This window comes from Megalops cyprinoides, chromosome 12 (assembly GCF_013368585.1).
Source record: "Megalops cyprinoides isolate fMegCyp1 chromosome 12, fMegCyp1.pri, whole genome shotgun sequence".
Classification (NCBI taxonomy): domain Eukaryota; kingdom Metazoa; phylum Chordata; class Actinopteri; order Elopiformes; family Megalopidae; genus Megalops; species Megalops cyprinoides.
This window is the reverse complement of record NC_050594.1, coordinates 13,125,272-13,137,103: the sequence shown is the minus strand read 5'-3', so window position 1 is coordinate 13,137,103 and position 11,832 is coordinate 13,125,272. Positions and strand designations below refer to the sequence as shown.

Genomic DNA, 11,832 nt, shown 5'->3' with positions numbered 1-11,832 from the left:
ATGATGGGCAAGAAGAGGGGTGTGACTGGGAGGGGCCAGACCAAGCATTCCCCACAGTGTGTCCAAAGGCTTGATGAATGAAATGGCTAATTCCGTTATACTGGAGACTACAAAGGCACAGCATTTGGGCCAGCAGGCATTGTGTTTCAACAGCACTGGGTGAGAGCAAGGCTAACTGTTTCTAACAGTTCCTGGAGTTCCACGACAGTAGAGTTTCTGGTCATCCTTTGCTGTAGAATAACCTCTTCAAACTGGATCTTACGTTCCCTACTTAGTTATAACACTTAAATTATGCCTTTTTTGTATACTACTACTTCGACACTTGACAATTGTTAAACATAGTTGTTGGCATCAGTTGTTGAAGCAGTATGACACAGATGTGGTCTGATACTCTTTCTGTGTGCACTGCTGTTCATGTGGCCTTATTGTATAAATATATGTACCCATGCTTTTTCAGTCACTCTGAATAAGAGCATCTGATGTGACTAAATGTAAAACTATAGTGTATAAGGAGGATTAACACTGTAGGTTAAACTCTGACTGACCTCCCTGTCTATTTAAGGAAGTTCTCTGTAGTTGAAATCTCACATAGATACATATAAAGTCTTAATCAACCACACATATCTCCAGAACTTTAACACATTGCCACAGAGGCAGACTCCTGTGCTATACACCTGGACAAAACTGAGCACGTGCTGCTCAGGGAGAGATGGGGTGTGACATTTGTCTGGACCGTAACCATGAGCAGGTATGGTGATGCTGTATAGACCTGTTTCAGTGTGGAGAAGTCACAGTGCCTCAACTGACACAGTTGACTGATTGTGAGGAATTCCCCAAGCCTGTTCATGAAAGCAGAGTCCTACACTAATGCCATCATCTAGGAGTGTGTGTCTTGTGTGCATGAATGTATGTTCATGTGTGTGTAGGGGGTGCACTGTGGCTTGTCTGAGGCTTTCAATTAAGGAAAATGCGACACGCAAGTGGAGGGTGGGGGGTGTAATCCTAGATCCTCATTGATCGATCTGACGGTTACTAAACAGTGGGGCTGGGCAGTGGGGGGGGGGGGGGGTTTGACCTTGGCTTGACATTACTCTCCCCCTGAGCCTTCACTTTGTCCATTGTCTTTAAAGCCCCTGGTGCATCAGACTGGCATGATGTGCAGATTGGGGGGTTGTTGATAACTCACTGGTCAGTTTAATGGGGTAATGGGGGTGGTCAGAAGTTACAGGATCCATGTTGCTAACATTATCTATGTAGACTCTTGAACACTCAGGTATCCCTGAGTCAAACAGAGAGGCAAGGGAGAAGTCGGGCACCGGTGATGTGTAGAGGCAAAGAGAAGTTGAACACAGAAGAGTGCTGTAGTTCGGCATTCAGCTTCAACAAGTTTGACTCCGTGTCTGTTTGTTGAGAAAAGGATGTCCATGCAAACAGCTGACAAGAAAGAGGAGCTGGAGGGCCTGAATGGGAAAACCCTGGGTTACACAGGAAAGCACAAAAAGCTTCAAGCCTCTAACCATGGTGACACGTTGAGGAATGTTTTGGTGTTATTGACAATGTATTTACTTTTCGTAAGGAAGGAATGGTACTGTGAAAATTATCCGCTAGTGTAGAACACACATGACCTAATACTTAACACACCAAAGTCCATACAGGTGGAGCAAAGGCTGTTCAGGTGGTGGCTAGATGGAGGGTAATGTTTGGTAGATTTGGTTGGAGTGTGACAGGGAATAAAATGACAATGAGGGTTAACTAACCATTTGTTACTTCTTATGCTCAGGTCCTCATTACACAGTCCAGAAAACACTCCCTGATTGGAAAGCACACTCTTTCTCCTCAACTTAAATTAAAATGCCATTTAATTCTCTCCTCTCCACCACCACTTCATTGTGAAAGAAATGCCACTAGAGATTTTAAACATCATGACCCATACATTTTGAAATGACTTGTATGGGCTGGTTCTATTTTTTTACACACCTCTAATATTCAGTATGTGAAAGACAGGAGTTAGAAGTGGAACCTTGTGTTTGTCTAGATTTAATTTTTTCTTTATTTAATTTTGTCTTTGTGTTATAGTTTGTCATTCAAAGGAATCTCCAATACAAACAGCACACAGCCTCAGGGTAGAGGGAGGGCCACAATTGATGTGTAAATAGTTTTTTTTTGTCCCCTGCTTCTCCCTGTGGCTCACATATCATTCTGATTGATCTAAATGGTGCTGAGGGAACTAAAATGTCTCCCAATATTACCCCTTTTTCAAATGCAAAGGGTGAAATTGTCACCCAATTCTACATTCTCAGCCTAAGGGATGGCAGAGTGTCAAGTTCCTGAATCTGAAACACTGTCAGCTGAAGTACCCTGAATTGGACAGGCAAGACAGCACACTTTACAACTCACTGTGCCCATACACTGATGCTCACAAGTCGGTTCTTCTGTCTGAGCAAGAAATTTGTAAACCCAACAGGGGAAGTTGTTAAGGTCAAATGAACAGTTTTGTTAAAAAATGTGAGTGAATTTTTGATAATAAAAAAGATCCTCTGCTCACTCATTATATAAAATCTGCTGTTGCATCTAATATTCATTTCACATCTCTCACACACAAACACACACACACACAGGAAGCATAGCTTGATGCTGATGTCCTGAGTGGGAGTGCTCATGGGTCATAGGTCACTGCTGCGTGATTTCACTGAGACAGTCATACACTAATCACCCCCAGTTGATGCCACTCAGACGACCTCAATACTGCGCCCTGGATCAGATTTCGTTGCACCACTGCTCACTGAATGAATCTCAGTCTCTTTTAGGGCCCTCACACTTTTTCTCTCTCCCCCCCGCTCTCTCTCTAATTCTCCTGCGTGCACACAAGCTTGAATGGTGTCTTTTGGCATGACGAAACAAAGCGGTGTTGCCATGGCAGTCATGCACAAATTTATATTACAGCTATGTGGCATAATATGGAGCACAGACTTATGCATGTACAGTACGTGCAGGGATGTGTGCGAGGCAAACAAACAGACGAATCTCTGTGCCTCATTCTGCAGGGGAGACCCACTGTGAAGGAAGACCAATAGCCACCTCTACATATGCAGATGAGTGACAGGCAGCTGGGAGGGGTCAGAGAGGGCAGGAATCAGAGGCTTGGCTTGATTATTGACGGGCTGACGTTTGGGATCTTAAATATGAATTATTGATTGGGAGGATTAGATGTGGCACAAAAACTGCATAATATTAAGCCCCCCCCCCCACCCATTTATTTACATTTATTCATTTGGCAGAAGCTTTTATCCAAAGCGACTTACATAGGTTACAGCTCTTTACAATGTTATCCATTTACACAGCACCCCCATCTGTGAGGTTTTGGTGTATAGCTCCTCTATGAGCACACCTATAGCATATCCTATAACCAATGTGCTACTGTGTCAGTAACACACAAAGGCTGTTGGGAAAAAGCCCTCAGCTGTCCAGTCTAAGAGTTAATCTTTGCATTTACAGGACCTGATAAATGAGTCTTAAAGGAATGACTAATGTTTTCCAAATTTAAGCTATTCACATATTGCTCAATTCATAAAATATTTATCGGAAATTGCATCTGCCGTAGCAGCTGAGTTTTGTTCAGTACGCTTCAGTGACTCACTGCCTTACTGACAAAGACCCTGTAGCTTTAAGTAATGGGTGTGGTCGACACTCAACGACCCGCCTATCATGCTAATGAGCTATACTATTTCCACTTACCCGGCTATTATAGCGCTGCAGTCCTTTTAAATGCTCACAGCTTTTCGGAGCTGCCGTATGAGCCACAAACCCGCGTCAACCACCCGAAAGCAGCACAGCCAAGGGTTACGTGTTTAGTCTAAGGATAATTACCTTACTGAGCAAGAGTATCGCGTAAATTGGCAGCGGTCAAGAATCTTCTCCGAGGGCGGTGGAATCAAACATTTCGAAGTTTTACCTGTGGGATGCGATGCTCTGATTATCTGGGCTGATAGAAACAGAAATTTCTCCTTTCTTTTGGATGTGAAATTGTTTATGGTCTTTCGACCACCGCCACAAAACGCTTTTTATTTATTTATTTTTTGGTTACCTTCTATTTCCTGTGTGTGTGTGCAATGCAATGCATTTTTACTGACATAAACCGGTGAGTATTTTTGATTACAGTAAGTGTGTGATAATTGTTTGAAAAGGCTTTTCTTTCAGAGCTGTTAGCTTAAGGGGGAACGGCATTGTAACCTGCGGTGCGGTTTACATTCAGACGAAGCTGACGCTGTGCATTACAATGTGGTCTTATGTAATAGGGCTACGGTGCGTGAAACCTTAAGTTTACCGCTCTCCGGTCTAGATTAGTGCACCGCTATTACGACGACCCGAGGTTTACTCTGCGACTTCCAACAAAATAGTGCCATCGATGATGTACAAAATTACTTACCAAGAGCAACTTGAATGATAAATTTAGAGCTAACCATATATATTACGGCTTACATTTCAAGATTAACTTGATTCAAACAACAGTTTCTGAAATGTAATCTTGGTGCAGTCAGCTAGTTTCGACATCACCTACTGACAACTTTGGGCAGAGTGGATAGTAAGTTGCCTCAGGGTCTTTTCCTAATTTTATATACGATCATCGCCATTGTGTTTCAGGACATGATGTTTGCACGAATACATGGATTGTGATAGTAGCCTACTCTCTTTGCTTATTCCACGTGTCTTGCCCCACTTTTTAGATCGGTTCGTGTTCGATTCAAAGTCTAGACGCAAATGCCGGGGCTCAGTTCAACGCGGTATGAGAGCTGGGAGATGGAATATGATCGTTATCAGCACTATTTCTACGATGACCACGACTCCGAGGAGGATTTCTACAAATCAACGGCACCGAGCGAGGACATCTGGAAAAAATTCGAACTGGTGCCCACCCCGCCCATGTCACCCATTCGGACCCTGGATGGTGCCACGATGTGTCCCTCGCCGGGAGACAAGCTTGAGTGGGTGTCCCAGTTCTTAGGACAGGACGAGGAGCAGGAGGCACAATACAAATTTGACACCAAGGAGATATTCGGGAACCTAAGCTCCATTATCAACCAGGACTGCATGTGGAGCGGCTTTTCCGCGAGCCAGCGCCTGGACAAAGTTGTTAGTGAGCGTCTATCCGGCTCGGGGCAAACGAAGACGCACCTTGGCGTCCAAACGGGTATAACTACTGTCAGCAGATCACAATGCGCTACACAGGATTTGCAGGTTGTCGGCAACTTGACGACAGATTGCGTGGATCCAGCAGCTGTCTTCACCTACCCCTTCGCCAGCGGCTGTAAGAAGCAGGCGTCGTCGGGGTCAGAGTCCCGCACAGATTCCTCTGGTAAGACGTCGCACACACAGCACATGGGTTTGGGCGTGTTTCGGCGGCACCTCATTCAGTAGTGCTCAGAAACTTCTGCGTTGTGTGGTACCGGATACGCTTCTGAGGAAAGCTGCTGTGTAAACACTTAGCGTGCGTTAGACTGATGGTATCGGGCATACTTTACGGGCATCCGAAAGAACGCGGTCTCTCATGCCCTGAAGTGCAGTTTGCAAAAGGGAATCACTACCCGACGTTCTCAGTGTGGGTTAATGTATGCTGAACTGCACATTTGTTTGAATATGATTTCCAATTGTTAGCATCTGCTCGTCACAGTTTAGATGGTAATTAACTGGAGACAACTTCCCTTGGTGCCTGTTCTGCGGATGTTAATTTTGTGCAGAGACGCACCACATGAATGGCACTGACGGTGGCGCGTCATTTAAAATAATGTCTTAGTAAAGCATTGAATACATTCAGTGAGAAGATGCAGAGATTGAATGGTCTGATAATGTATGCAACATGATATATTCCCCTTTGTACATTTGGCAATGTAATTCTGTTTACTATGTACGATATTGACACGGTCATAGAACTGTTTCCCGTGTTACATGTTTTTTGACTGTAGATGCGTTGGGTCTGCTGCCCAGCACATTAAAACGTTACGGTCTGTACATTTTCACGCCATATAACGTACTTGGATGCCCCGTGTCATTCATTGTCTTTTTTATTTGATTCAGATTGTTTTAACATGTGAGGAGCTTGTTGCACTGCCGGAATTTAAATAGCACTGCTGACATTCGCACGACTATTTATTTATTTTACTGGTGGGCGGATTCCATCCAGTCACTAAGAGCAGGGTTGTAGGCTTTGATGTTGTTAGCCGGGCCAATCACAGCGGGGGGCTAGTCATGCTGAAATGGCGTGTATCCCGTGGGACTGCAGTGATGCAGCGTGGATCTGACCTCGGTCATTACAAGTCATAACATAACAGCACCTCCGTTATACCGTTATACTATCGTTATACCTCCGTATGCGTTAAGTGCTGTTGCATTAGCCCCAAGGCTATGCGAAATATGGACACCACGTGTGTTTTTTTTCTTCTTGCTTATAGCGTCTAGATATGTAAAATGTGGTTCCTGGCCACGCCCACTATGACGATATATTGTCTGCAAGGCTCAGATTTAGTATTTACTGTTCAGGGTCGATTTTTCGTTGGTCCATATCTGAGGGTGTGTTCAATACGATTCCCGAACATCCGTAATCTCTGCCAATACTCAGCGTTTACATCTCATCTTTGTCATATATCTGACACGTTGTCTCTTGATGTCCTACAGACCAGAGTCACCAACCACCCACTTGGCTGAAGGTTTTAGTTCTCTTACTCTTCAGTCTAAATACAAATAAAATTCCAGTAAGCAACAAGTGCACCCTTTTTATGTACGATGATATTTATTACACTATTGAATAAAGTATTTGACAAACAAAACAAAACTAGGAAGCTACTATAAATGTTTTGGAGTTCCAGTATTGAGAGTGAGCGGTTCATAAGAATACTACCATTGTCTGCCAGTTGTCCATAACAGATCAGCAAAAGATGGATTGCAAGAGATGTTAACACAGCAGTGAAGGACCCGCAACTGGATGCATAATGGGTGCATAATGCCGGTCACCTCGGGTGATTAGGTTTATGCTATTACAAAAAAACCAGTTAAAAATGCAGCGCAAGGGTTTCCCTAGCGACCCAACCCCCAAGTGGATCTTGTTTGATTTATAGCCCATGAAAGTGTTGCATCAGTGGATGGGGGAAAGCTATTCAGCCCTGACAAAGAGATGCAAACTCCACCCTCCGGTTGTTCACCTCATTTCAAATTCAGCCTAACCCAATCAGCTCTGACTAACAAAAGGCTGCATTCCGCGGCGTGTTTCCTGGGGGACGGCAGAATGTTAATGACCTGGTCAAATCTACCTCCACCCATTTCGGCCAAGGGGCTCGTCCCCCAAACCACAAAGCACCACGTCATTGATGTCAACAACAGGGGTCCTGGAATTGCCAGGTCTAGTCTAGAAACCTAGGTCTCTTGTCCGGTGTCTGCTCATACATTCCAGAAGCAAATATGCATTTACTGAAAGGCATTCAACTTTCATCTGAAGTCTGTTGTTCTCTGTCATGTAGGCCTTTGGAGTGCGTTTGATATGCACGCAGTAGAAACTTGGAGGCTATCTCTGTTAAGCTCCTTTCGTGTAATCCAAGCCAACTTTGTAATAATAACAATGAAGCTTTTGATACAGTCACACACAAACACATCCATACCTTTAGAAGGGCCTTAGCTAACGGCCATGCCTGTCAAACACTCTCCTGTACAGAAAGGTACAGAAGGACACGTCAAGCATCCCCGTCCTCTCTCCTTTGACTGAGCAGCAGCTTCCGGAACTCGGTGCCCTCATGTTCCGAGTACATGTTAGAGTGGCATGTACACTGTGTTCCCTCTGCACTGAAGGCTCAGTTTTATTGCAGTCAGAATACATCAATGTGATGATTTGCTTTTTGTCTGCTGCTTGAGTGATCCCGCGTGCATGTTTCATGCGTGTATATGTGTACATGTGTGTTTGTTTGGCTTCCTGAAAGTGTGTGGGAGTAAGAATTTTGCATGGCTCCTGTTTTTCGTCTGTCGTTGCTAGCTTTTGGGTTTGTATTCTACTGTTTGTTTCCTGTTCCAGTGTTTTCTCTGTTATCCGGGAGCCTCACAACTGCGTTCTCCATGGTATTCCCAGTTTTTTTCCAGCTGCCCCTGGGTTTTCTGATTTTTCAATTACCTTCTGAAAAATTGAGCAGATAAAAGTTGATTTGATTATTTTTTACTTTTTGCCCCCACATTGCAGTACTGTTTTTTAATTATTGTTTTTGGACAATTCTCTCTGTGAATTGCTGTGTGAGAATCTGTTGTAAATGCTGCTATACCTAATCCAGAGTGACTGATGGATTGGAAGCATTGGGCACCGAGGTGCCGTAGTGTTGCTCTGTGTAAGTGTGCTGCCATCTTGACGCGGTGCAGGGTGACGCTAACAATGCGAGGGGTTGTGCTTTGTCTGCAGACGACGAGGAGATCGATGTGGTGACGGTGGAGAACAAGCAGAACAAAAGCCGGCTGATGAGCGGGCGCAAGCCGGTGACCATCACGGTTCGCGCCGACCCCCACGACCCCTGCATGAAGCGCTTCCACATCTCCATCCACCAGCAGCAGCACAACTACGCCGCCCCGTCGCCCGACAGCGACCCCGAAGACGAGCCGCCTGGCAAGAAAGCCAAGCGGGAGCCATGCTGCCACCACCCGGGCCCCGCCCCTTCGCATGCGGAGAAGAAGCCCCCCGCCTCTGCCCCGACCCCTGCCCCTGCCCCCCCATCTCAGACGGACAGCCCTCATAGTTCCGACAGCGAGGACACGGACAAGCGCAAGACCCACAACTTCCTGGAGCGGAAGAGGCGCAACGACCTGCGCTCCCGCTTCCTGGCGCTGCGGGACCAGATCCCGGGCCTGGCCAACAGCACCAAAACGCCCAAGGTGGTGATCCTGACCCAGGCCGCAGAGTACCTGGAACAGCTGCACACCAGCGACAGGCACAAAGCCCAGGAGAGGAGGCAGCTCAAGGCCCGGCAGCAGCAGTTGCTGAAAAGGCTGGCAGAACTGAGGCACTCTGAAAAGTAATCAAAACAAGAACTTAAAAACTGCTGTGCACAAAGCAAACTATGAACTTCTCTAAAACAGGGGTATATCTCAGTCTGCCTTCAAACCCAACATGGATGGGGGCATGGAGAACTTTCTGTGGGGGGTGCAGGTGTCATTCTTTCCTGTTTTCTTTTACATAAGGTTCAAAATGATCGCTAGGCTGTAATCTGAGGGGAGAATATATTAGACGGTGTCTCAGTGTTCTTCTGGAAACATCCCAAACCCGGTGGTCCATGTAAGATGGTAATGCCAAAAATAGATCATTTTATTTAACATGTTACTTTTTCTGTGTCCCTGGCATAGACATTGCAGTGTAAACATTGGTTAAAAAGGTCATGTGAATGCACGTACACCAAAACATGCAAAACATGAACATGAAATGCCTCCACAGTACATTGCTCATTTCTATTTCTATCAGTTCTTTTCTTTTAATCTTCTGTAAAAAGGGAGTCGTGAAAGTAATTGCAAGTATGGTAAGGGTTCTACCATACTGTAAACCCCACCATGGCTGTTGTTACCTTATTGATAGCATTTAATTTCACTGAAATGTAATTCAAGACCATCTAAGTAAAACCTCATGTTCCAGAAGGGAATGGTATTAGCACCAGGGGTACATTCACAAACGGGTGATTCCTTTTTCTAAAATGGCTCATTAGCCAGTTTGTTAGCTAACCCAAAGTTTTCAAATGGCACTCCTGCTGGTGACCTACACATAGGCGAGGCAGAGAACTTCCCTTTATTCAGCAAGTGTCCTGAACTTCTTTCTGCATGACATGCAGTCCTTCAAATTTAAATAACGATGATCACCCATTAGCAGCTAATTCATTTCTACTTGATTGCCTCTGTGATGCTGCAAGCTTCGCGCACTTTCTGTTGTAAGGAATTACACAATTCTGTTGAATATTTCGGTTGGGATCCAAATTATTTAATGCAACCCAATTTCTTTGTTATAATTTAACTGGTGTACTATGAAGTGCATAAAGTAATGCTGCAGTATTAGATGCAACTGAGCGAGTAATCTGCTGCAGACAGGTGATGCTTACCAATTGGCAGGTTCAGTATTCAGGTTCCGGATGGTTATCAGGTCAAAGGTTAGGTCTCTGCTCCCCCTATGTCTTTTTCACAGGTTGCTGCCACCCTGTATTGTGGTGATTTAAGGAAGTGTGTCTCTGACTTCCACTGATGATTCTTACCAAATTCCAGATCATTGACCCCCTCCTAATTCCCATTGCCCCACCACTTGTAATTTATATGGCTATAACCCTTATAATATGGTTAAGATACAATGTGGTGATGTAACCGATTTTCATGCTATAGTTTATGCCATGGTTAAACAGTACTCTTTATGTGTGTCTCCTATGGTATTTTTTTAGTTCATTTTTTAATTTGGGAAATTGGAAGTTAATTCATCACTGCACCTAGTACAGCTTTGCAGTTGGTAGACGGTGTTTTTTTTTGTTTATACATTATTGTGAATAGTCCTGATGTACAAAATTCTACTGTAAATAGTAATACTTTGGGTTTAAGAGCCAGAATCTGAATTAATGAATGACTGTGTGGTTTCTCTTGACATGATTTCAGCCTCTTCATCTCAGAGTTTCTATTTTTTGTTAAAAAAAAGGAAAAAAATAAAAAATAAAACAACAGTACTGTACTTTAATCACACTTGTCACTTTGTAATGCTGTTTTCATTGCTTGTATTCTAGTTTTGTTTGTCATCACTGATGAATATACAATTGTCTTAAAAACAAACACGAATTTCTGTAATATTTTCCTTGTATATCATATTCAGTGTATTCAGTGATCATATGTAGATCATATTCTGTGGTGGAGGTGAAGGGGGGGGGTTGTTGAGAGCTGTTGTTGTGCTGCCACTGCATTACAGAGGAAATACTCTGCATTCCTCTGTCAGGGGGGCACGGCACCTCAGTGGTCGATGATGCTGACAGTGGTGGTGATGACTTAGCAATTCTTTGGCTTTGGATGCCTGCGAGAGAGGCACTGTCCCTGGAGGCTTGTTGTTCACCCGATTGCAATAATCCCATTTGCTCAAAGTGGCTGTCCCTGCAATGCTGCAAGTGATGTTTTGCTGATAGTCTTGCACATCTGTGCTGTAGTAAAGCTCATATGTTTGCCTACTAGCCAATGGCAATAACCACACACTTAATATACTTTTGCCCAGAGAGTGGCCTCAGGAATAAAACTCAGAAATATTTTGATGTCATTGGTTAATTTTTTTTTTCAATATCCCTGGCCTGTTGAAGGGGAACAGTGTTTGAAACCTGCCCACAGGCCCTAAAACAGCACTACAAAGCTATAGAAAGGATTCAGGAAACTGAAGAACCGGTCAGCCCTGGAAAAGGTCATGTGCAGAGGGACTTTTCCACTTCAGCTCCCTGCCTCATTCACTCATCAGGTTTAGCTTAAGGGTCAAAGGTCATTCTCTTTTTAGGCTGGCCACTCAATGGCATCCCACACATCCCCATCCCAATCTGCCCTAGTTTTCTCAGCCACCAGTAGCGTGCTCATTGGGAGGGGGGAGGTTGGGGGGGGTTTCCTTGTTCTGTGTGGCCTAGCACAAATCATCACCTCTGCCCTCCTACTGAGAAAAAAAGCTTTAGGTTCAGCTGATGGCCAGGATGTGGTTTGTCATGTGACTGCATTCTCCAGTATGCAAAAAGTGCAGTTTGGATGCAGTCTCCTCTTCAGCTCTTTGTGTTGATTACCTCATTATTAGCCCATGAACTATAACCGGGGACATCTGAATAAACT

General features: G+C 44.5%; 1 protein-coding gene across 1 annotated transcript; it reads left to right on the top strand.

Moving 5' to 3' along the window:
• The first annotated feature begins 4,102 nt into the window (after positions 1–4,102).
• LOC118787194 (protein L-Myc-1b-like) lies at positions 4,103–9,916 on the top strand. Its single transcript, XM_036542659.1, has 3 exons — positions 4,103–4,138; positions 4,725–5,353; positions 8,429–9,916. The coding sequence occupies exons 2-3, from the start codon at positions 4,759–4,761 to the stop codon at positions 9,037–9,039; spliced, it is 1,206 nt and encodes a 401-aa protein (XP_036398552.1). The 5' UTR covers positions 4,103–4,138; positions 4,725–4,758; the 3' UTR covers positions 9,040–9,916.
• Positions 9,917–11,832: the final 1,916 nt, after the last annotated feature.

What these genes read in the sequence shown, in the direction of transcription:
- LOC118787194 (XM_036542659.1), top strand. Translation starts at nt 4,759, where the DNA reads ATGCCGGGGCTCAGTTCAACGCGGTATGAGAGCTGGGAGATGGAATAT. An exon ending in GTCCCGCACAGATTCCTCTG is followed by an intron (nt 5,354 to 8,428) that starts GTAAGACGTCGC and finishes CTTTGTCTGCAG; the next exon opens with ACGACGAGGAGATCGATGTG.